The 25,551-nt window shown below is 35.0% G+C and overlaps 2 protein-coding genes across 3 annotated transcripts; both read right to left on the bottom strand.

Annotated features, from left to right (window-relative positions):
- Nucleotides 1–15,271: 15,271 nt before the first annotated feature.
- On the bottom strand, nucleotides 15,272–17,776 carry LOC111198766. The gene is made up of 2 exons (XM_022688018.2): nucleotides 17,477–17,776; nucleotides 15,272–17,147 (listed from the first exon to the last, which is right to left on the bottom strand). Exon 2 carries the CDS (start codon nucleotides 17,013–17,015, stop codon nucleotides 15,507–15,509), a length of 1,509 nt encoding a protein of 502 aa, XP_022543739.1. The 5' UTR covers nucleotides 17,016–17,147; nucleotides 17,477–17,776; the 3' UTR covers nucleotides 15,272–15,506.
- A 4,375-nt stretch (nucleotides 17,777–22,151) lies between these two features.
- Nucleotides 22,152–24,833, bottom strand: LOC111210074 (AT-hook motif nuclear-localized protein 6-like). Of its 2 annotated transcripts, XM_022710393.2 has the most exons (6): nucleotides 24,576–24,833; nucleotides 23,902–24,391; nucleotides 23,306–23,382; nucleotides 23,091–23,219; nucleotides 22,850–23,011; nucleotides 22,152–22,761 (listed from the first exon to the last, which is right to left on the bottom strand). In XM_022710393.2, the coding sequence occupies exons 2-6, from the start codon at nucleotides 24,335–24,337 to the stop codon at nucleotides 22,390–22,392; spliced, it is 1,176 nt and encodes a 391-aa protein (XP_022566114.1). In that variant the 5' UTR covers nucleotides 24,338–24,391; nucleotides 24,576–24,833; the 3' UTR covers nucleotides 22,152–22,389. The 2 variants fall into 2 exon arrangements, with proteins under 2 accessions (XP_022566114.1, XP_022566113.1); XM_022710392.2 differs by having other exon boundaries at nucleotides 23,902–24,833.
- Nucleotides 24,834–25,551: the final 718 nt, after the last annotated feature.

Below are 25,551 nucleotides of genomic sequence, written 5' to 3'. Positions count from 1 at the left end.
TCGGTATTTCGTCGGACAATACCGACGACATTCCGACGAACTTGTCCAGTTCGTCGGAATATCGTCGGTATTTTCCGACGAAATACTGACGACGTGTTTTTCTATAAAGTTTCAATCATAAAAATCTATAAATTTAGATGCCAAAACTATGAAAATAACACATAATAAGTGTTTAGTATAGTATTAGATCGCAACCGTTCAAATATAACAACTCATTAAAATATTTATGTATGCATATCATTGTTTTCATAACATCTCATCTTAACATTATATACTTATACAATCATATTTATATAAGCTTACACTACAAAAAATGTTATTGTGTAAAATCGTGTTATAAAACATTTTTATTGTTAAATCTTTATGCAAATACTATATATATTATCAAAGATTTGGATTTTGCATTTAGAAACTTGAAATCAACACCCTAAACACTAAGTCGTCGGAATTCCGTCGGAATATACCGACGGAATGTGTCCGTCGGAATATACTGACGGACACATTCCGTCGGAATTTCAATTTGCCCGGGAGAACCAAACCGCTTGAAAATTTTCGCGAATTGGCATTTGGTATATTTTAATTATACCGACGGAATACCGACGAACCCGTGTCCGTCGGAATCGTCTGATATAATAACCCTCCTCCTTCTTCTTTCTTCGTTATCTCCGCATCTCTCTCTCTAAATTCCTCTCTCCACCGGCGATTCACCGGCGATTCCTCTCTCTACACCGGCGATTCCTCCCTCTACACCGGCGATTCCTCCCCCAAACCCTAAATCATGTAAGAATCATCCCAAACCTTCTTTAATCTCAATTGTTTAGGGTTTTGGAAGTTAGATCTCGGATTTTAGGTTGTTTGATTGATAGTTTAGTATATATAAGTTAGGATTGTTGTTTGGATTGTTGTTTTAGTTTTTTTTGGAACATTTTTTTATTTTTAAAAACGTTTTTTGATTTTTAAAAACGTTTTTTGATTTTTTAAAACGTTTTTTGATTTTTAAAAACGTTTTTTAATTTTTTAAAACGTTTTTTTTTATTTTTAAAAACGTTTTTCAAGTTTCCAGTAATGAAATATATATAATAAAACGTTTTTAAAATTTTTTAAAAATATTTAACAACATTTTTCTATATTTATAAATTTTTTATAATTTTGTATACATATATATATATAAATCATGTATAATAAAAATTATAAAATTTTTTATAATTTTTTATAAGTTTCCACTAATAAATTATGTATAATAAAATGTTTTTAAAAAAAAATAATATAAATATTTAACAACATTTTTCTTCATTTATAAATTTTTTAACAAGATTTTTCTATATTTATAATTTTTTTATAATTTTGTATACATATATATATATATATAAATCATGTATAATAAAAAAATTTAAATTTTTTTATTATTTTTTATAAGTTTCTAGTAATAAACTATGTATAATAAAAGGTTTAATAGTTTTTTTAAAAACGTTTATAAAACCTTTTGTAAATATATAAATGAAAACATTAAAAATAGAAATGAATTGAAAATATGTTTGATGTATTAATTTTTTTTTTAGGGCCGAGGATGAAGCCCGCCCCGCAGCCCGTCTTCGACGTAGTTCGGTGAGCAGTTCCCGTGCATCGGGATCGTCTCATGACTCGGTTCCCGCATATATTCCCGCTCCAGCTCCCGCTGCCCCTCACGCTGCTGCTCACCAGGATCCGGGGGTCATGCCGGTTCATCTATTGGTTCAACAACCAGGTCGAGAGCATCTCCCGTTTCTCCAACCCAACCCACGACGAGGCCATAGCACTTGGTTAGTATTTTTTTTATTTGTACCGTTATATTTTTTCCTTTAATTAACTTGCTAACTTGTATTTTTTTTAAAGGTTCACCAAGTCGAAAAATGGCATTAGCCGGAGCATCAACCAGATGATGTACTCCATGCTCCGTTTTGGATATCCAAAGTGGAGTGTGATCCCTTCCGACGAACGAGAGTTGTGGTTTCGTCAGTTTGCGGTATAGTAACTCTTCATTTTTTTAAAGTTTTTACATTTTTTTTAAATATATTTACTTATTAAATTGTGTTTGTTTTGTAGCAAGAGTTCAACTGGCACTCCGATCTTACGGAAACAGTCCGTAAGAAATTCAACGAAAAGGCCATGGACTCTTACACAAAGCAGATAAACGCGTGGAAGACAGTTTGGCAGAAGAACAAGAAGCCACGGTTCATCAACGGGACGGTGTGGGAGCAGTTGATAGCTCATTGGGAGAAGGAAGAAACTGCAGAGACGTCTTCTAGGAACTCCAGGAACCGGAAGAGCGATCGTGGCGGGAAAGGTATGTATGTGCACAACCTCGGCGCTTGCTCCATGTCTACTAAGGAGGATGAACTTGTAAGTTTTTTATTATTATTTATCTTTATATTTTTTAAATAAATATTTTATATATTTCTTGGCTAATAATGGCGGTTTTTTTAGATCGAAGCAAATGACGGTAATCCCGTTGATCGTCTCCAACTCATTAAGGTGGCTCACACTAACAAGACGACGGGTCAAATTCAGGACCCCGTGATCAAAGGTGTAGTTGATTTGGTGGAAGCTGAGATAGTTTCTCAATCTCAGCCTCTCTCTGATGACGGCGACTCTACGGGAGCTTCAACCAACCTGTCTCTATTGCAAATAAATGAGATGGTTGAAAAGGTAATTTTTTTTATTAATATATTTTTTTTATAATGTCGATTACTTACTTGTCCCTATTTACTTACTTTAAATATTTTTGTAGGCGGTTCCTAAAAGGAAAGGAGGCCGTTTAGTTGGGTTGGCCCGTCGTGCTTCTTCGTATCCGGCATCTTCTTCGCAAGCTCCGTATGCCGATCCCATGATTCTCGAGGAGCTACATGACAAAGATGAACGGATTGGGGCATTGGAGGAGCAGAACACCACTATCCTTTCGGAGAATGCCACTATCCGTTCGGAGAATGCCACTATCCTTGCTGAGTTGGCATCCCAGAAGAAGTTCAACACCGAGATTATGCAGAAGCTAGATCGTTTGATGTCTTCGAGTTCATCTTAGTTTATTTCGGCTTTTTAAAACTTTCGGAATGTTTTTTTTTTCTATTTCGGTTTGTATGAATTTTAAACTTTCTGAATGTTTTTTTCCTATTTCGGTTTGTATGAATTTAAATTATATAATATTATTAGTTTTAAATTTCTGATTTTTTTAATTTATTAATATCAAAAAATATATAAAAATGTAAAATCAATTCGTTTTTAAAATTGGTATATACCGACGGACAGGGTCGTCGGAAAAATACCGACGGATATATATCCGTCGGAATGTACCGACGAACCTCATTTCGTCGGAAAATACCGACGAACAAGGTTCGTCGGTATACTCCGACGACCAATGTTTGTCGGAATACACCGAGGAACACGCTACGTCGGAATTGTCCGAGGAACGTTCTCCGTTGGTACGTAGTTTTTCCGATGAACTCTGGTCTCGTGTGTCCGCATCGTAATATCGTCGGAAGTTCGTCAGAATGACGTTTCTCGGTATTCGTCAGAAAGTCGTCGGAAGTACTGACGAAATTCCGACGAATTTTTTTTTTCCGATGAAACTATACCGACGGACGGGTTCGTCGGAAATTCGTCGGAATCGGTCTATTCTGACGATTTCGGCCATCAGAATCTCCTTGTTTTCTTGTAGTGGTAAATACACCTGTTTACATGGAAAAAATATTGTAACTTAAACAAAGGCAACATAAGAACGCTCTAAAAGCAATAATGGCTTAAATGTTAGTCATTCATTTGGATGTTTGAACATGCTTACATGCATCTTTAGGAACAAAACATTAATATTCATATAGTATCATTTATATTTATATGTTTAGATGATTTCAACGCGTATTGTACCCAAATACAATTAATTTAACAAAAAATTAGAAAGAAAAACAGAATTTGAATTATACGGATCAGTGAGCTGTAATGTCTAGTGCAGCAGAGGCAACGGAGATCTCAACGAGATAAAATATATAAAATAAAAGTTGTAAAATATAGTGCAACAAAGAAGTGAATTAAGATTGAAACACATCTTAGGGACATATAGAACATGGGTCCATGTTTGTTCTGGCAACAAACCTACAGTTTTTTCTTACAAGATTAGATTCTCGATTTTACAAAACTAATGAGAACGTACGGTTTAGATTAATTGATGTATATAATTAAGTTGTTGATTGTACAATCTAGTGACCGTCCTCTCTCGTACGGGTTTCCATGAAGCTTCATATACACTTAATCTAACTATGCATTAATCATTGTGCTAACCAAGACTGAGAAATAATGTTAAGCTATATTAATGATGAAACATATATCTACTTTATAATCTCATCTTATATATTAAAACAGAAGTCACAGCCTTGATTCATGTGTGATTTTTTAAAAAATGGATCTAATGGACATATTCCTAGAAAGTCATGTTACATTTAATATCTAATCTTATCATTTAAATTTTGGACCTATCATAAATTTTTATTGGGCTATCAATAATTGGATTTAAACAATAGATGATCTATTGGATTTATATATAATATAAATTAAATAAAAATAATTTAATATTATAATACTATACCTCTATACGCTAAATATTTAAATATTTATCGATGTTAACTTTTAAAATTAGAAAAAAAAAATTTTAAATAACAAAAATCATATTATCTAACAATGATTAATCTTTACTACCTTAAACCAATGTAAATAAATTTTAAACTATATAGTTTATTTTGAAAATTAAACAAAAACTTTTTAATTATTTACTCGATAATATAAATCTATGAATCGAAAAGTTTAATTTTTTAAAAACTTTATAAATTTGTGAAATGTTACAATATCTTTGAATATGATAATAAAATAATATTTTATTAATATTTATATATATAGTTACGATTTTAATAATGAAATAATAATCCGAAAATATATATATAAGAAGATACAAATACATGTGAAAGTTTGAAATAATCTATTCAATGAAAAAAATATACAGTAAACTTATTATGTTTTAAAAATTGATAGACACATATATATTATAATATATATCAATTTAGAATTGAAAACAAAATATTTATATAAAAATAAATGAAAACAAAATCCGCATGGTTGCGCGGATCGAGATCTAGTATAAATTAAATGGTTACAATTCGTCGTGTTGTAGCAACCATTCATAATCAAATTTTAGTGGAAACATATATATGATCAATAGAATTGCATGTACTTTGAAGTAGAGATATCAAACTGGTGATTGCTACTAATGAGATCGGTTACAGAAAGGTCGTGAAGGATGTGTTGAAGCGAAAGACACAAGGAGCCATAGTGTCCCATGGTGATAGATACGATTCAGAAAAAAATGTTAGAATAGTTTTGGGTTTATTGAGACATGTTCTTGCAATTGATGAAGATACTTCAATGTATAATGTTTTATTCCACTTGAACTAGTTTCATGCATCTGTCATTATTATTGCTTTACACCTTATCAAGATAATTAAGGGTATTGGAGATAAATTTGGCCAGACCGAACTGGTCCAGTGCCCGGAAAGATTTTGAACTGTTTCAAAAATCTAAAATTTCATATCAACTAATATTATCTTCTTCGAGTTGCACTTGGACCACAATATTTTGTACTAAATAGAATAAAAAATATTTCAAATTTACCAATAAAAATAATATTTGAAATATGGTATTTGAAGTTAAATAACAATATGTGTTGTATGTCCTTATAATTGGAGCTCGATGCATGCACTGCAATAATTATAGATGATTTGTTTTATAAAAAAAACAATTTTGAGGATCCTCTTATATATTAATTGAGAAGTCACTTTAATGATTTCTGCTGACGTGTCACTCATACATGCAGTTTGAGAAAAATCCTTATAATTTCATTGGTAGAAATTTTTAATTTCATTTATTTTTTAAATAATTCTAAAGCTAATCTTAGAAATAACATAATCCTATTGCCAAACAACTAAATTTTTTAACCTAAAATCTATTTATTCGCTATCTCCGTCCTTAACATAAACAAAACATGATTACCAGATTTGCTCACCATACATCAGATCATGCAATCGCCATTGACGTAAGAAGGAGGCAAGCTTTTCCATGTATTCTTCTTGTCCTACTTATGCATCTTGTAGATTGTAGGTTCTTTTTATTCTATGGCAAGTAGCAACAATAGGCTGCTATGTTCATTGATCTCAATCTTTCTCTTTATTATGTTTCTCATACTTACACTTAATTGGGTATCTGTTAAAAGCATAAAGGTTAAGGCTGTGCCTTAAAGCTTGGTACTGTCTTCTAATAAGTGCATTTTTTGTAGGTTGTGTTACTGTATTCCAAATACAAGCTGTATGTATATATAACAACGAAAGGGAAGCGAGGCTTCGGGACAGTTTATGGGGAACATATGATCAAGGGTTTGAGGAAGCTGACTTCTGCACATGATAAAAACCAGTTGTATAAACAGGGGATATTGGGACTCAAGAGCTTTATGTTCGAGTACAGTTACCTACAAAGATTAATTTTTTTACATTTGTATGCTTCCTTGGAAACATACATCAAGTGAAGGTAACCATGAATTTGACTATTTATTAGCTGATGATTCTTTATAGTGATTAGGAGCAATTCTTAGTTATCTTGTTGAGTTTCAAGCCTAGAGTTGTAATCATGATTTCTGATGTTTTCAAGGCTCATAAGACAAATGTTGTAGTATAAATGATTGTCGAACCAGTTCTGAGGGATATCAAAACACCGAGAATGCAAGTACTCACTTAATCTAAGTGCAACCAATGATTTAGATGAGTTTTAAACTACTACTAATACTAGAAAACAATTACAGAATGATACTTTCTTGACTAAGGGAAAAGAGAACTCATGGGCATAGGGATTAGACCTTGGGTGATCAAGCTTCGAACTAAGGATGGCAAATGATCAATCAAACTATCAACCTTAAGCCTAGACACAATTCTAAGCAAGCTCTATGTCTAGATGAATGCTCATTTGCTAACATATCTCAAACATCAAATGTCTTTGGTTGAATAATGTGAAAGCAATCATTACTAACAAGTTTATTAGTTATCTTAGCACCTTTAACAACAAATGTCTTTGGCAAAGTATACTAAAAGCCTAGGAGAGTTGTCTCAGGCATTTCATCAAACACCTTTTGGGTGGAAAATGCCTAATGATCAACTTTTGAGTGGCCAACTCAGAAGATGCATTATGAATACTTTACTAGCAAGGAACAAGAATGATCTACACTAAAACATCCTAGAACTAACCTAATCACCCTTGATCTCCCTAACCCATGAATTCAAAAGGTGATTACTCACTAATCTCCATGATTCCTCTTAAACCCATATTGGATTTCAGATTAATCATGTAGAGAAATAGATAAGAAATCAACAAGAACACAAGATGAAAGCAATGAAATCTGAATAAAAAGAAGTTTTACTAGTTGTTCTTCAGAAAAGAGATTGTCTCCTCCCTTTGGCTTACCAAAGTACTTAACTTAGGTTTAGGCAATGTAAAACAACAAAACAAATGACCAAAAGGCCCCTGAAATAACATAAAAATCGTCCAAGCAAAACACGCGGAGCGACCTAGCATAGTCGCTCCAGGAGGTCGCTCCCGACGCGTTTCTTCGTGTCTCGCCCCGTCAAAACGCGAGCGACTTGAGCTGGTCGCTCTGGGTGGAGCGACTTGAAATAGTCGCTCTGGCTGGGAGCGACCTTGGTAGGTTGCTCTGAGAGGTCGCTCCAGGATCAAATCTGTATGTCTCCGGACGTGAAAACGCGAGTGACTTCGTGCGGCCGCTCTGGGAAAGTCGCTCCGGGATGTGGTGCACAGCGACTTCATGTAGTCGCTCCAGGCAGTGCTCGTCCAAAGATCACTCTAATCACCTCCTTTGAGCTCCAAATGCACCCAAATGTCTCCAGGAACACCATGTGGTACTCCAATACCTAATAGAGACATATGTATGCAAAATGCAACCTAGACATGGCTAAATCCTAATCTATATGATGAAAATGAAAATGAATAAATGGATAAAACAATGTAAATATGCAAGATATCAATTTCTAAACTGAAATTGCAATACACACTATTAGTACATGTAAACATGTCTGGATGGAATTCTGAGTAATGTTACTTTATGCATGTGTTTGCTTTAATATGATCTGAGGATTCATATTGGATCTCTCACATCTTTTTGTAGTTACATATATGAGGATTCATATAAAAGATGTTACTGGACGCTACTAGATTTTATTCTCTCGGGCTTCAAGCTCTTGGGATCCAAGTTAATGGAGCTGCAGGGCAAGAACTGGTGTCCACTTCCTCCTTTCTGCCTGAGAGTTTTCGTCACCATTATTATTTTTTGTTTCGGTTGTCACTGGAATTTACCGGCTTTTATTTCTGATTAGACAATGGCTTAGTTTTGCAGTTTCTCGATGATTTCCACTATCATATTAGCCATGTGCCTAAAGACATGTCAAAACATTTTGTTCATCATATCTTGTTTTGATTCAATATTTATGACGTTTTTGTGTTCTTTTTGTTTGTTGTTGGCCGATCAGTCCAAGATTTCCACTTTCTTGTTTCTTGATCAAATTGTTTGGATTGGTAGTGATTTATGTCAGAATACATACAATTTATTTTGTTTTACAATGTGTATTACTGTAATATCCTCTTATATATTAATTGAGAAGTCACTTAAGTGATTTCTGCTGACGTGTCGCTTATAGAAGAGCTTTCAAATAAATCATTTTAATTTGATTGGTCCATAATTTTATGTTTAATTTATTTTTAAAAATTCGAAAAATCAATATTCCTATAGTAACTTCTTGCTGAAATTTATAAAGGAAATTTTTTTATTTCATATATATGGTAATAACATAAGCGAGAAAGAGAAAGTTAGTAATTAACAATTTCGAAAATAATTAATGAGGCAAATTGTTAAAAAATATCAATGAGGCAAACAGATTTGTAGAAACATTCTTTCGATAGTTATAGTTGTGTTTCATATTTATAGAAACACTTATTTATTTTATTAACTCATTCTATGAAACTATAGTAACTATTACTTGAAAGTAATAAATTCATATCATACGGATATATAGTTGCTACCATATGTGTTCATATAATAAATTATTTCAATGACCATTATAATAACCTTAACCAACTAACGTAATAGAAACCTCTATGTATATATTCTCTTTTCACCCTATGCACAATAATACATAAATTAGAGTTATTTTAGCCATGTCTCCTTTTTATAAATGTCAAGGTTTTGTAGTGTTTATGTAAAATTCTTCGAGATATTGATTGTTGTGTTTATGTAAAAAAATACTCTCTCTGTTCATAAAAGATGTATGTTTTGGAAAAAAAAATTGTTTCAAAAAAATACATTTTTTACTTTTTCAATGTATGATTTTATGAAAAATTGTAAGTTTCAAAAAAATTAATGGTGTTTATTGAATTTCTATTGGGTAAAAGTTATGAAAAATTGTTATTCACAAAAAAACTATGCATATTTAATGAGTTTTTTTAAATACGTGAAAAGTCTAGAATATGCATTTTTAAAAAATGTTTACCATCAAAAAACGTATATGTCGAATCACTTGAGGCTATATTAGCCAATAACAAGGTGAATGTATTTTTGTTTGTGAACAGCTATATTTTTTGGAAGTGTATTTTGGTTTTCTAACACATTCTTCTGTACTTTATGTATTAAATCACGATTACAAAATACAAGCTTCTATTAAAAACGAGATTGTCAGCAAATATATGAACTTGAGCTCACTGATGGTGTAAACTGGATTCAGATCTTGAAATTTGATATTTCACATGCAAATGAAAATAACATAACCACTGCCCATTTCTATAAGATTTATTTAAACAAACTGATACTATTGTTTTTGGCATTCATGTCCTATCTAATAGTCTCCATTATGATTTTAAAGATTTTGGTGAGATATTTGATACTTGCATACGACACCAAATACTTGGTTGGTAAGTATGTTATCATTCTTAATATTTTGCTTTTTTTTTTGAAACACCTTTGACAATAATCATTGTATTGTTTTCAGATTTAATAGGTTAAGTGATCAATGTTGGTGAGCTTAAATTACCTAGTCCATATTTATATGGAATGTATGTGAAGACGATAAGTTTTCAACTTCGTGACACAAGTTAAGATTTTTTATTGGTCAAGTTATAAATAAAACATTTCATGTGGTTTACCCTTTAAATTGCAGTGATTTTATTTTAAATTGTTGTATGTGGGGGTGATCACGGTCACTGTTTTTATGCATGGATAAAAAACACTGATTTTGTGAAAATTGTTGTAAACATTGATTTTTTAATGCATGAATCAAAATATTATTATATATATTTTAATTGTTTTCTTATTTTTATGCTTCAGCTACTATATTTGGATGTAAACAACTCTGCTATATGTATTAAATGGAAATCAGCTAACTATCTTTTGTTTAGATATCATTCATAGTTTAAACCTTAAAATTTTATCATATTTTGATTGATTGATAATTTTTAATTTATTTTAATTTTTTTTTTTTTTTTTTTTTTTGTCATCAAAATACAGACTCATACTGACTCTGTGAACCAAACTGGGTGATCTGCATCCATGTGAACGACGAAAGACGATTGATTTCGAGCACTGCGTGCTAGACTATCCGCCTTTGAATTGTGCGTCCGTGGTACATAGATGAGCTCTGATCGGGTGAAGCTCTCCCTCAGGATCTTGATATCTTCCAAATAATTTGCAAAAGCTGGCCATTCCTCTGGTTCCGAAACCATCTTCACCAGTTGAGAACAATCCGTTGCAAACGTCACTTGAGATTGACGCAAGTTCTTCATACATTCCATTGCCCATAATAATGCTTCCATTTCTGCATGGAGAGGCGAGAGAGTAGCCCTCACATTTCGAGCCCCCAACAAACCATCAAAACCTTCCAGAGTACTGAACCAACCTTGTCCTGAAAAATTAAAACCCTCCTTCCACGAGCCATCCGTAAAACACCATCTTCCTGGGATCGCCGGCAGTACCGTAGCTGCTGATGGTAATGGTATCCTCTGATCATTCTTTACTTGTGCCTCAGCCCACAATGTGGATTCTGTTTCAGCCAATTTTAGCGTGTCCATAGGATCCATGTCCAAATTACTGAAAACCTTATTATTTCTACCTTTCCAAATGTACCAAAGTATCCATGCAAACTGATGATCTTCCATCTGCGGAAAAACTCTCCAGAATAGATGATCGATGTTTGTAAAGAGGGCGCTCGTTGGAAAAACATCTGGATTTGATGGTATTTTCGAAAGGGCCCAAACTTGAACAGCTGGAGGGCATTCAAAAAACACATGGTTTATAGATTCCTCGGGAGCTCCACATCGTACACAACCAATATCCCCTTGCATTCCTCTTGCATGTAAATTTTTCCGAACCGCTATGCACCCTGTCACCAATTGCCATAAGAAATGTTTTAGCTTTGGTGGACACCTTATTTTCCAGCAGTAAGCCTTCAAGACATCAACCGTTGGCCCAATCAGTAAAGGTGGCCTTTCTCTGTCAGGATAAATCCGTTCCACTTGATATCCTGATTTAACCGAATATTTACCATTTTTCGTAAAGTGCCATCCATCTTTATCCACCTGTTGAATCCTACTTAGTGGGATACTTTCTATTAGTTTTGCATCCTGAGGATCCACCAAAGTCCGAATTGCCCCTAAATTCCATGTTCGCGAGGTAGAGTCAATGAGAGACTCTACTGTAAGGTCCGGGTATAAATTGTGTTGATTTTTATTTGCTGGTCTCGGGCGAGTGGTTGGGAGCCATGGATCATTCCATACAGATATGGAAGACCCTGATCCCACCCTTTTGATTAGTCCTTTGCTAACCAGAGATCTAGCAGAAACAATACTCCGCCAGCCGTATGACGGGGCATATGAACGAATCGGTTCCAAGGGTGAAGCATTCCTAAAATACCGACCTTTGAAAACTCGAGAAAATAAGGTATTTGGCTTCTCTATCAGACGCCATAACTGTTTACCAAGCATTGCCGTGTTGAAATCAGTGATATCTTTAAAACCCAACCCTCCTTCTTCCTTATCAAGACATACCTTGTCCCATGATTTCCAGTGCATACCTCTCGTACTTCCCCCTGGACTCCACCAAAATTGTGATACCGCACTTGTCAGCTTTTTCACCGTTGCTTTAGGCAAACGATAACATGACATCGTATGATTTGGTAATGCCGTAACCACCGACTTAATAACCACTTCTTTCCCCCCTTTTGTGAAAAACTTGAAAGTCCACCCATTGACTCTATTATTTAAACGCTCTTGTACAAAACTGAAAACCTGGATCTTGGATCCGCCTAGATTTTCTGGTAAGCCAAGATATGATCCCATTCCTCCAAGATTCTGAATACCCAAGATATCCCTTAACTCCTGTCTAACAGATTCTTCAATCTTATATCCAAATTGGATAGAAGACTTATCAAAATTTATGAGTTGCCCTGAAACTGCCTCATATTCCTTTAGAATCCTAAGAATTGTTTGACACTCTTCTTTTTGGGCTCTACAAAAGAAAAGACTATCATCCGCAAAAAGCAGATGAGAAATCGATGGACAAGCCCGAGCTACCTTCATTCCTGTAATTTGTTGTTCTCTCTCCGCCTTTTTTATATTTGCAATTAAAGTCTCAGTGCAAAGAATAAATAAATAAGGTGATAATGGATCTCCTTGACGTAAGCCCCTATGTGGCACAATAAGGCCACGTGGTTGACCATTGATAAGAACCCTATATTGAACCGAAGAAATACATTCCATCATCAACTTAATCCAGTGAAGGTCAAACCCCATTTTTTCCAATAAAACCTCAATAAAACCCCATTCCACCCTATCATATGCTTTACTCATATCCGTTTTAATTGCCATATACTTTCCTTTACAAGCCTTGTTGGTTCTCAATCCGTGAAACATTTCCTGTGCAATAAGAATATTATCAGATATCAATCTTCCCGCCACAAATGCCGATTGAGTTTCGGAAATAAGTGAAGGAAGACAGCTTTTTAAGCGCTGACACAAGACTTTTGAGATGATTTTATATCCAACATTACAAAGACTGATTGGCCTCAATTCCGTCATCCGTGTAGGTCTCTCCGTTTTTGGTATCATACAAATATTGGTAATATTTAAACGTGCATCCAAAGTCCCCGAAACCAAGAAATGGTTAACCATTTCTACCAAATCATTCTTTATAAGATGCCAAGAATGTTGAAAAAAAAGTGCTGTCATGCCATCCGGCCCTGGTGCCTTTTCTGGATGCATCATAAACAAAGCCTCTTTAACCTCTTCCTCCGTCGCTAACCTCACCAGACGTTGATTCATCTGGGAAGTAATGCTCGGTGTAATCTCTGCCAAAAAACTGTCAAACTCCGCTGGGGAAGTAGTAGTAAATAAATCCTCAAAATAGTCCACGGCCACCTTCTCCACACCATTATCATCTGTAATCCAATTCCCATTAGCATCGTGTAATCCAACAATTCTATTGCGAACTCTCCGCTGCCTAGTTAAAGCATGATAAAATTTCGTATTAAGATCCCCAGATGAATACCACATGTTCCTGCTTTTTTGGTGCCAATAATCTTCTTCATCCTTATATGCTTCTTGTAACTTCCTCGACACTTCCAGAATATCCTCTTGTGACCTAGAGTTATCTGTTTGCACCTCTTCAAGTGCCTGTTGCAGTTCATTTATTTTTTCCTTTCCATAAGGTGGATTATTTTTCCGCCATCTAGCAATTTCATGTCGACAATTACTAATTTTTGCCACTATACCTGCGGCGCCCCCTCCTGCCCGCTCCTCATTAGAATCTATCCAACCCATGGAGATTGATTCTAAGAGACCTTCTTGCCCAATCCACCTTTTATCAAACCGAAACTGTCCTCTCCGTTTGGGAACTTTATCTTCCATATAAGCTACCACAGGACGGTGATCAGAGGCCACCATCCCAAGATACTCTGTAAAAGAACACGGGAATAGGGTATGCCATTCTTCATTTGCTAGCGCACGGTCCAACCGACATCGAACCAACACAGCCCCTTTCCCTTTTCCTCTTCTCCCTTGCCATGACATTTTATTTCCCCTAGCTGGAAATTCTAGCAGACCACTATTTCTTATCATATTATTGAAAGGAATAAAAGAATCTGCACTCCTAATAGCCCCACCATCTTTTTCATGATTACCAGTAATCTCATTAAGATCTCCAATAATAAACCAGGGATCGGATCTCGCCAGTCCATACCTAGTTAACCGTTCCCATACCTGTTCTCGCAATTTTTGAACTGGATCCCCATATACAAAGGTAAGATAGACCGTTTTACCCAGGGCTTCCGCTTCCACATCTATCATTCGATTACTAGAGAATAATACCTTAACTTGATACTCATTATTATAGAAAAGCGCTAATCCTCCACTTCTCCCCACCGGGTCTATAGTAACGATATTATCAAACCCCAAATGAGCTTGCCATTTTTGGACAAACTCTGAATCTTGCTTTGTCTCTGATAAAAACAAAAAATCCGGTTTATGTTTATACCTTATCTCCTTTAAATAGCTTAGCGTCCACTTACTTCCCATTCCTCGACAATTCCAACTTAAAACCCGCATTTAAAAAACATTTTAAATTGCTCTTGAGAGCTGAGTCTATGGGTGTAATGATACCCGATTTCCACACTCCAATTGTTAACCGTTCGTTGTGGTCTGGACCATTCCATAATGATCGGGAAAGAGACCGCTAACATAATCCAAATTCTACCACGTAGCCTCCATAATGATATAACTCTGCTTCCATAAATAAAATAAAAACTATAACTTTTCGATCCACCAAAGACATGCAATATATATGCAAAGCCATCTACCCCCACGTGAAAAATTTTCCTTTCACCAAAAAAACCAAACCCGCTTTCTTCTTGGTTTGAAAAAGAACCATCAATTCGCTTGACATGTGCTTCATAATACGATCCTCTCCATCCAACTTGTACCTGATTCAAAATTTCCAATGCCAAAGAAACGCAATCTAAAATCCCTAACTTCAAGCGCCACCATTGACAAACTAACAACCTCACCAGCCATTTCCGATTATTTGATAGACTTATTAAACACCATTCACCCATAAAACTACTACTTAACTGCTTCCATTCCAACCCAACGAACTCTATTCTAATCCAATATCCATCAAAATAGCCAATACGATTACAAAGCCAATAACAAAAGACTGTTGTATTAAATCGTTGCTTCTCCCCCAAGGAAACCACAAATAAAACCAGTCTCTTACAACACTTCGAAACAGAGAAAACGCACTTGCTCATAGAGCTTATTAAAACCAGAAAACAAAGTAAAACATAAGACAAGCCCAGCCTGCTTGAGAAACCTTTAGAACATCTACTAACCATAAATCAAATCTTCTGTGTCCCAAGTTTCAGGTTTGAAGCACCCTTACTCTCCGCTTGCTTGATGGTATCTCCCGGACGCACTCCTGGCTTCGCTGCAGCTCGCTTGCGTGGGGACGCAAGCGCATTAAATGCTCTCAATTTACTACTACCCGCAGTACCGGTCGATGCCTTGAACAGCCTCTTACGTAGTCCTGGTTTCTTCTCCGCATTTCCAGCAACCGGGCCTTGCTCCTCTTCCACAGTCCCCCCATCTGTAACATGAGCATTGTTATCTTCTGCCTGTTCCTTGATCACTTCCTCAGTTTCTTCCTCTGCTGTCTCTTCTAAAAAATCCTCTGCATCCATATCAATCCCATTCTCAAGTAGATGAGCCTTAATCTCATCCATGTCCATCACATCCTCATCTTCTAAGTCAACTTGATCCTCCTGCATACCATGTACCTCTGCCAATCCACGGTCCACGTCAGTAGGATCCGAGATGACTGTTGTTCCCTCAGCCTGAGTATTGGCCAGTTCCACTTGAAACGCCTGAGAGGGTGGCATTATGCGAGCCTCCGCAACGGACCTAATCTCACCCTCCTCTCGAACTTCCTCACGAACCTCTTGTTGAAACGGTTGCTTAGTCTGTTCTGAAGAGTGTCGAAGATGCCCACTCTGAACACCAGACCTTGAGTCCTCTCGCCTGGCAGGTCTGTATCGAGAAGCCTCCCCATCTCCTCTATAAGTTCCACGGTTGTTGTTGGCTCTCTTATTTCCTCTCTCTGGCACCTTCATCCATTTTGAATCGGTTTCTTCCCCCATTTTGCCTTTACCTTTGCCATAATACTCACGGCCCTCTCTTTCTTTTTGCTGTTGATTCGCATTTCCATTAATGACTACACCTTTATAACTCCTTGCACGATCATCGTACTTCGCTCCATCATGCCAAACCCCATTACCTTCTCTTCCCTCACGTTTCTTTTCTGGACTCTTCTTAGTGTTCTTCACATCTAGGGGACAGACGTCGTCCTTGTGGCAAAGACTCCCGCACACTTGACAATATCCAAACAGCTTCTCATACCGCAGTGATACCGGAGCTTCCTCACCATCATAGAACTCCCCACCATTGAAATCTATCGTGGTTTCAAAGCACAATTCTTTAAACGCATCAACCACCACTTGCACTCGAGAGTGATCCAAATCTACGGTCACCGTTCTTCCTATGGCGTCTCCAATGCTCTCAAAAGTGGCTTCCGTTTTGAACTCCACCGGGACTCCAATGATTCGAACCCAAAAAGGTATTTCCGATGGATAGAGCAGGGACTTTTTTGGTTGCCACCGCGCCAAAGCCAACATCCAGTAATCAAAATGAAAAGGTTGATTCTTGAGAACCCCTTCCATATCTTCCACCGTTTCGAAATCAAACTGGAACTTCCCAAACCCCAAATCCGTACCAACAACCCTCTCTTCCAGTTTCCATATCTTCGGGAGATTCGAAATTAGAGCCGGCATCTCCTGCTTCTCCGGATTCATACATCTCCCGAGAAGGGTCTTGGAAAAGTTCTTGATGAGAGCCGAATTATCAAAGTGGGCCACTGATATCTTCAGACGTTTGCGAACTCCTTCTCCGTTCTTCACCTCCCCCCCATTTCCCAAAAGTTGACTCTGTGACATAGCGAAAAGAAGAAAAATAAAGCTGTGAACTTTATCAATTGCAAGAGAGAAAGTTGCAAGGTCTATGATCCAAGGAAAGAACCCTTTCGTCCATTTATACTGAACCAAAATCCCAATAATTTCCTTAATTTCCCTAATTCTGATTTGATTCGTGATAACAAAATCAAATGCCCATAATAATCCCATTAACCACAAACTTATTCGGTAATCCCGCTTGTCTTGTACAAATATCATCGAACTTTCCATATGAAACCCTTTGCAGAATTTCTCCATATCTCCACATCTCTGAAAAAACCAGCGAAAGGAAAGAAAGGATATACCTCTTCCTTGATTCAATTTCGTCTTAAAGATGATCGAAATAAAAATCAAGGACCCAAACTTCATACTTCCTTGTTTTCGCCAGATCCAAATCTCAATCATTGTTTCACCCTCGATCAAGCCAGCCGTTCTAAAATCAGAAGGAAAATCCAATCTTCCATCTGCAACATTCCGATCATGGAGAATCCCATCTCCAAATCGACTCTCTGAATCCCAATGATCCGATAATACCTCTCCAATCCCCGGATCCCAATCCCTTTGAAGCATCGAAACCCTAGATCACTGAATCGCCTTTTGCATCGCCGTTTTTTTTTAATTTATTTTAATTAAAATATAAAAAGGTAATTTTAGAACCAATTAGAATAATTTTCCAAATGATTCAAATAATATCAGACATAATGATTTATAAAAACTAACTGCAAAAGTCCTAGAAAGTTTAGCAAAAAACTAATTATCATTCAAAACCATAAGATTATAAATTATTTTCATATATAAAGAATAAAAACAATGTTAATCTGAATAAAAATGATTTTTTGTTACATTAGAAATTTCATATGTTTACACCTAACATTATAATCTCAAACAAAATTAACATTAAATTTTAATAATAAAAATATATATAGTTTCACGAAAATATAATGTATTATGTTTTTATAAAGTATTTGTATCCGCAAAATTGCGGGCCACCACCTAGTTTACCCTAAAACATTTTAAAACAGTAGACATAGACATGAATGCGCGGGATGGTCATTGCGACATATCTCAGAAAAGTCTTCATAGATTTTCTTATATACGAACCAAAATCGAATCACTAGCAGGCCCGGTCCTGATAGGAAGCTGTAGAAGCATGGGCTTCCGGCCATTGAACAATATAGATTATTTTCGGCCCCAATTTGTTGAATATCTCTTTAGTCTAGTGCTAAAAAAATAAAGCTATATTCCCCAAGGTCATGAGTTCGACCCATGCCTACGATAACTGCAGCCTTTTTTTGCCAAATAGCTTCTGGTCCATTAAAAGTCAGGGCCGCTACTGATCACCAGAATCCTACTATATAAAAGGGACTAAATTCAAGGCTTTTGGGACTATTCACCTCAGCCAAAATATTCTCATCCAAAAAGAATTAGAAATAAATGTCATTTAGAAGATAATTAACTAATATACGACTTTTGATATTTCTAGAAATTTCAAATTTGTAACTGCTAATTTATTAATAGAATCATATATCTATATTGAATTATGTTCTATTTTTAATCGTTAGACTTCAAGGGTAAATAAATTATTAATTTATAATATATATAGTTTATAACTTTATATTGTAGTTATCCTACTATATAAAAGGGACTAAATTCAAGGCTTTTGGGACTATCCACCTCAGCCAAAATATTCTCATCCAAAAAGAATTAGAAATAAATGTCATTTAGAAGATAATTAACTAATATACGACTTTTGATATTTCTAGAAATTTCAAATTTGTAACTGCTAATTTATTAATAGAATCATATATCTATATTGAATTATGTTCTATTTTTAATCGTTAGACTTCAAGGGTAAATAAATTATTAATTTATAATATATATAGTTTATAACTTTATATTGTAGTTATAAATAAAGAGAAAATAACCGGGGAGGGTGAAGAAGCTCATGTAAAATTATGTAATTAAAATGGTAAAATGGTGAGTATGATGAGGTGAATCTAAGAAAATTTGTTGTACAAATTATGGTGCTTTATTTGTCCATTATAATGATTTAAAATAAAATATATATTCACATAAATAAGTCAATATTTGTTTTTTTTTTTTGGTAAGATGTTAAGATTATCATTTTCTGAAAGGTTACACTGTTGTTTTTAAACAACTTATTACATCAAGGAAACAAAAACAACCAACAACAACTCAAAATAAAAAAAGTCTTAAGGAAGTCTTATACAAAAAAGATAAAAAGAAGTAGAGAAGAAGAGAAAGAAGAACTTGCCGGGTAAGAGAGGAGACGGTCACGCATCATACGGTCGAGAGAGGCAAGGATGACTGATGAAGGTGAAGAGACAGCTGTGAACACACGAGCATTACGCTCTTTCCACAGCAGGTAGATGGCTGACTGAAAGTAGAGCTTGATGACTGGAGTAGCATGCGCATCTGCGTTGACGCGAGGTTGATTGATTCAGGCTGCAACAGAGTAGATCAGCCTGAGGAGAAATCCAAACTTCAGCAGCAAAAGGCTTCTATATCAAGCGAGAGAAAGAGCACTCAAAGAAGAGATGATGGTGAGTCTCTATTTCCAGATTACAAAGGACGCACGTTCCGAAGACATTTAACCCCCAACGCCTCGAGCAATCCTTGGTTGGCAGTCTTCTCCGCAAAGCCAGCCATGATATAAACACATTACGTGGAATATGTTCCTTGAACCAAATAGTCTTGTGCCAATATTTATTGTTGATAGTGTTTATATTCTTTTCTGACATTAGTATCCATATTTTTTTAGTAAACTGATCCAAAGAGATTAGTTTGTGGAGCTAACCAAACGAGGATTATAGTGTTTACTTTGGAAAAAGTAATAGGTTGAATGATAGATGACGTGCGTGCTTTTTCACATGGAAATCTGCACATATATTAAAATTGTAAGATTTGAATCATAGAAAAAATATAGTGTATATGACTGAAGTTGGTCCATTCCGAAACTAAAGATGGCTAAAATTCTTCTTTGTCAAAATGCATAGATGTGAATCTTATATGAATAGAGTTCTCCATTGCTTATAGCAGTGCAATAAATTCCGTGTGTAAAGGAGAAAACATGTTATATAAGTGAAAACAAAAATTATGATTTTTTTTCTTGTGCCTATAGGCTCTTCGCAATTTGAAGAAGAAAGAACATATTGTGTAAAAATCTTTGGCTCGGTCAAATTTTATCCAGTTGTTTATAAAACTGTTGTTATATGATTCATGTAATTTTTCAGTGTTGATTTAAAAGCTCAAAAAACCCATCTATACTGACTTTTTGATATTTTTTTCTGTGATTTGAATTTAAAAAGAGATAAAACTTTCGATAAGTTATGTAAACTCAGAACAAGTATTTAGCTTTAGAAAGCATTTACATGTTTCAAACTTATAATATATACATATATAATGTTTAAAATTATGCATATAAAACCTGTGTAAAATGTGTCTGAATATGTTTCTCTTCTTTAATGTGTTAATCGTACTATATATAACATTATTTTAAAATTTCAAAAAGTTTATGTCACATACAAAAAACCATCAATAAAAAATATAATTCTCCATCTACAACAAGAAAAATGAAAAATTATAAACATATAAATTTAAATTAAGAAAAACTAACATTGGAAAAAAACAAGAAGTTAATGTAAAAGAAAAAAACCGAAAAATAATATTATAAATAAAATAAATTTATAAGACACAATCCACGCGAAGCGCGGAAAAAATCTCTAGTATATATAATATTGAAAAATATAACAAAATCTTGAATATTGTAAATGGCAGTAACCAATTTAAAGACTGGGATAAAAAAACATGAATTCCTAATTAATATACCTAACTAAGAAAATAAAAATAAAGCGAACGTGGGATTGGGATAACATTGAGGAGGAGACAACGATAGAGAACAGCGAGTGGCTACAGATTCTGCTTCGACCATTCCAGGAGACATCATCTTTTATTAAGGTCTTTTTTAACTATCATGAGTGATGGGTGGCTCCTTTGTCTTTTTAGTTTTTAATACTACGTGAACGTAGAAATTAAAATAACTCAAAAGTTCTTTTAAATAAGCTTAATTTTAGTTTGTTTTCTAAATTATCACAGCTTTATGATTTTTAAAGCCCACAAAACTTAATGGAAGGCTTCACAAACATTGTAGAACCTTTGATAAGTAATTTTGAACGTCCTATACGACAAAAAACCTTTTTTATATATATTATATCAGAGTTTTTAATATAATTATAGAACATAAAACACTAGAATCAAAATTTAGTAAATAATCTCTCCGTTTCATATTAAGTGTCGTTGGAGAGAAATTTTTTCGTTACAAAATAAATGTCGTTTTCAACTTTCAATGCAAAATTTATTAATTTTGTTCAGCAATTTATTTTTCTATTGGTTGAAATATGGTTAGATGTATAGGTAATTGTGTTTTTATATAGGAAATATACAAAATAAATTGTTTCCTTAATCCGTGTACACAAACTCAAAACGACACTTAAAATGAAACACAGAGTATAATTCTAAAATGTTTGGGCGGTTAATTGAACCTCATAGATTCTGAAATGTTTGGGTCTTAAGATTATTTAAACCTCATAGGTTGCGCCACTGATAATATAAGAGCTAGACCAAAAACAAAAGCTATGCATCTTACCATTCACCTTAGAGATCAAAAAAAATAGTTTCAACTTTGACTCTCCATCATTCTTTGTTTAATGAAGCCCTGCTATGCCTATTATCTTGCTCGTATCTCTTTTATCATTTCATCCTACTCATTCATTTCCTTAACCATGGCGACTTCCCTCGGACCCAACTTGCTCATAACATCACCCGAAGCAAAACCAGTGTTATCAGAACAAGGACGGCCAAAGAGACCATTGGAACTTTTTATAGATTTCGAGTGTTATTTTGACTAAATCAAAAATTATGTAGAATATAAAATTGGTTAGAACTATGTCATATGCAAAATAGTAAATTTTAATCTCAATAACCGCAACCATAAAACATCGTTTAATCGACGATTTCAACATAATTAAGCTAAACCGATCACAAAAACAAATACCCTAGAAAAACACACAGTAAGAAGAATTTTTTAGAAAAAGCCTCACACCTGAAACAGCCCTCTAAAAAGCAAAGAAAAGAATAGCTGAAACACTTTTGACCTTAAAGGTATCTTACTTCCTACAAAAGAAAGTCCTAGGATTGCTCAACCACTATTAGATAGGCTCCTAGTATCGCCGGAATCATCATCCCCACCATTTTCATAGTCATCTTCTTCTTTATTAGTAGCACCAGCGTTCATATTCCCATATCCATGATAGGTCGTTGTGATACTATCGTTGTGGAAAGAAGAAGGCATTTGAGACAACGGTCTCATTGTACCACCACCACCGTAGGTTTGTTGTTTTGGCTCCTCTACGGTGGCCACCGCAGGAGAAGTGGAATTCACAGTGGTGATAGTGAAAGTAGGAGGTTGTTGTTGTGGTTGTGGTGGAGGAGGAGAAGCCTCCATGATTCTAGGTTTCTTCTTCTGAGTTTGTTCTGCTTGATGCATCACAATGAAACTTCCCATTATCACCTGTCACAAATTATAAAGACTTATGGCTCTTTATACTCGGAATTATTAAATATGTTTTTAATTTATTAGATAATCAAGCTTGTGTTACCTGGACAGGACCGGCCGCTATGAGCATACCAGCAAGGCCACCGCCGACGATTTTACCGTTTGGTCCGGCTAAAGAAATGCTCATACCCCCGGACCGGCCTTTGGTTCCACCGTTATCGGTAGGCATAAAGGAACCCGATAAAGAAAGTATCTCAAATCGACCCTAAGACAAGAGAACAAACTTATTCAAGAACCGCCAAAAATCTCATCAAGAACCAAAAATGTAGTGTTAATTTGGTTACCTCATATGTAAGAGTGCCTCCTGAAGTGGTGGGTTGACGAAGTGTGACATTAGAGATGGTACCAGTAGCAGAAAGAATGCATATAGCTCGAGAGCCTTGTGAATACGGCATAACATTCATCGTTACATCCTGTTTAAAAGAAAATATATATTCTCAAAACAATGATACACATAATCCATTACCAAAGAAAAATCATGTTTTGGGAAATTTGTTACCTCGCCAGCATTGACAGTAAACTGATGTGTTGTAAAATTTGCACCCATATAGCATGATAGCCCAGCAGGAGGAGGAGCTACAAATAGATAAAAGTTTTGATGCTATTGACTTTGACTAATCAGGTAATTAATAAACTCTAATTCTCAACTAGCCAACTTGATCATCCTTGTCTATAACTATCCATAATAATCAGTGGTTGCACAGTAATTAAAACAGAATTAACCAAGCTGATTAGAAACCTTAAGATCTATGCTAACAAATTAACAGTTAACAAGACTAGACACTCTTTATCTTCTAAAGATGAAGAGACAACAAGAGATTATTCTCTCTTTGTTTAAAATCTTTTTTGTATTTTTATTTTATGTTTGTTCAATCAGCATCATCAGATTCTCTTTTTCTGTCTTCCAACTGGTCTCTTTGTACCTTCTTCAGACAAAAGGGTACCCAGTTATGTTTGGTCCCACTTCCCAACATCTCAAAAAATCCACATAAAATCACATCAACAGATAACTCAAAAACTCCAGATCAGATCTATCTCACTAAAACCAATGCAAAAGATCAAAACACACACACACAAAGAGACTGCAAAGTTTACCTGGGCTGATTTCATACTCAAACTTGTTAGATCTCTTGATGAATTCAACAGGTTGCTGATGAGCCTTTCCTCGTTTCCAGTGAGAATGATGATGATAATCTCCAGAGAATGGAATGGAAGATGAGATTGGAGTCGGAGACAGAGTTGGTCTCGAAGCCCTAGGGTTCAGACTACCATCTGGAGCGTATTTTCTCGGCCTCCCTCTCTTCTTCTTTGTCAGATCTGTCCCTGCGCTAGAGATTGATGGCGGAGGCGCTGCAGCGGCTGAGCCAGGAGTCACAGTGGCTGGAGCCGGAGGGAGAGGAGATACCACCGTCGTGGGTCCCACGGATGGAAGAAAGCTAGGGTTTTGTTGAAACTCTGTTCTTGGTGCCAAAGTTTCATCTCCCTTAACTGTGATGACCCCACTTGGACTCATTCCACCTTTCTCCTCCATTTTTAAAGTTTCAAATTACCAAAAAAAATAGCAGAACAATTTTGCCCTTGAATGCTAAATTCAACAAAGATGAAGAGAAAGAAACTTAGAGAGATAGAGGAAGAAGATGAAGAAGCAAAGATTTCTTTTGTTTTTTTCAGACAAAATTAACTAGATATAAAAATGGATGAAATAGCTGGGATCAAAGATTAAACCAGAAGAAAAAAATTGGTTACCGTTTTTAGATTTGGTTTCTTACCTTTCAACAGTTATGGAGCTGAAACTAACACTGTAGCAGAAAAATGCAAAAGCTTTCTCAGTGGGTGATTAACCTCTTGATCTCACCGGAAATTAGCAAAGTAGAAATCTCTCAGAAATTAGATGCAATATCCCCCAAATTTTTCATAACAGTAAGATATAATATATTTTTGCAAAGAAAAAAGGAAGTAAATCAATAAAATGGAAATTTGTAGGAGAAAGAAATAATACTATATGCTAAAAATATCATGTAGACAGTTGTTTCATTGAATATTATTCTAATCTCGATGATATAATAGTTATAAAATCAAACTATTAATTTTGGTTTAGAGAAAGATCCACGTCCGTCTTGGAAAATTAATATGTCTAATTAAATAAAACGAAACTGCAAAAAAAAAAAGTTAAAAGTGAAAATTTCAAAAAAATATAAAAAATACCGTGTTCTGACAATATCATTTGTAATCACTTTTAGTAACGTTGACCAAAGAAATTTGCTTTGAAAATATACTAAGACCAATTAATTTTCAAGATAAGCTAAATCCTTTGATTCACTTACGCAAAGTTTATAGATGGATTTCAAGGATTTTGTTTCACGTACTTAGAAATAAATTCTCAAAAAAAAAAGAAGTAATCTTTGGATAAAGAATCGACACTGATTTTTGCAGCAAGTACATTTTGTCGGTCAAAGTCAAATCTACTTCCCGCAGCACAATCAGTAGTGTCTGTACACACTTGGATCTGAGACATGACATAATACAAATGAAACGATCCAATAATCATTCAGATTCCTTTCATTGTCAAACTCTCTTAATGAGTTAGCAAGTCTTTAAGCATACCAAAGGGGGTTTAACAAAAGTGATGACTTATCATAACATCTTACCAAAAAAGAAAGAAATGATGACTTAGACCATGATTAACCCGGGGTTCTTATAGTGCGGTTCTTAGCGGAAGTTTCTTAATTTTTAACTAAAAAAGTT

This window comes from Brassica napus, chromosome C9 (assembly GCF_020379485.1).
Source record: "Brassica napus cultivar Da-Ae chromosome C9, Da-Ae, whole genome shotgun sequence".
Taxonomy (NCBI): Eukaryota; Viridiplantae; Streptophyta; class Magnoliopsida; order Brassicales; family Brassicaceae; genus Brassica; species Brassica napus.
The sequence above is the reverse complement of the archived record's forward strand: the minus strand, read 5'-3'. Positions and strand labels throughout refer to the sequence as shown.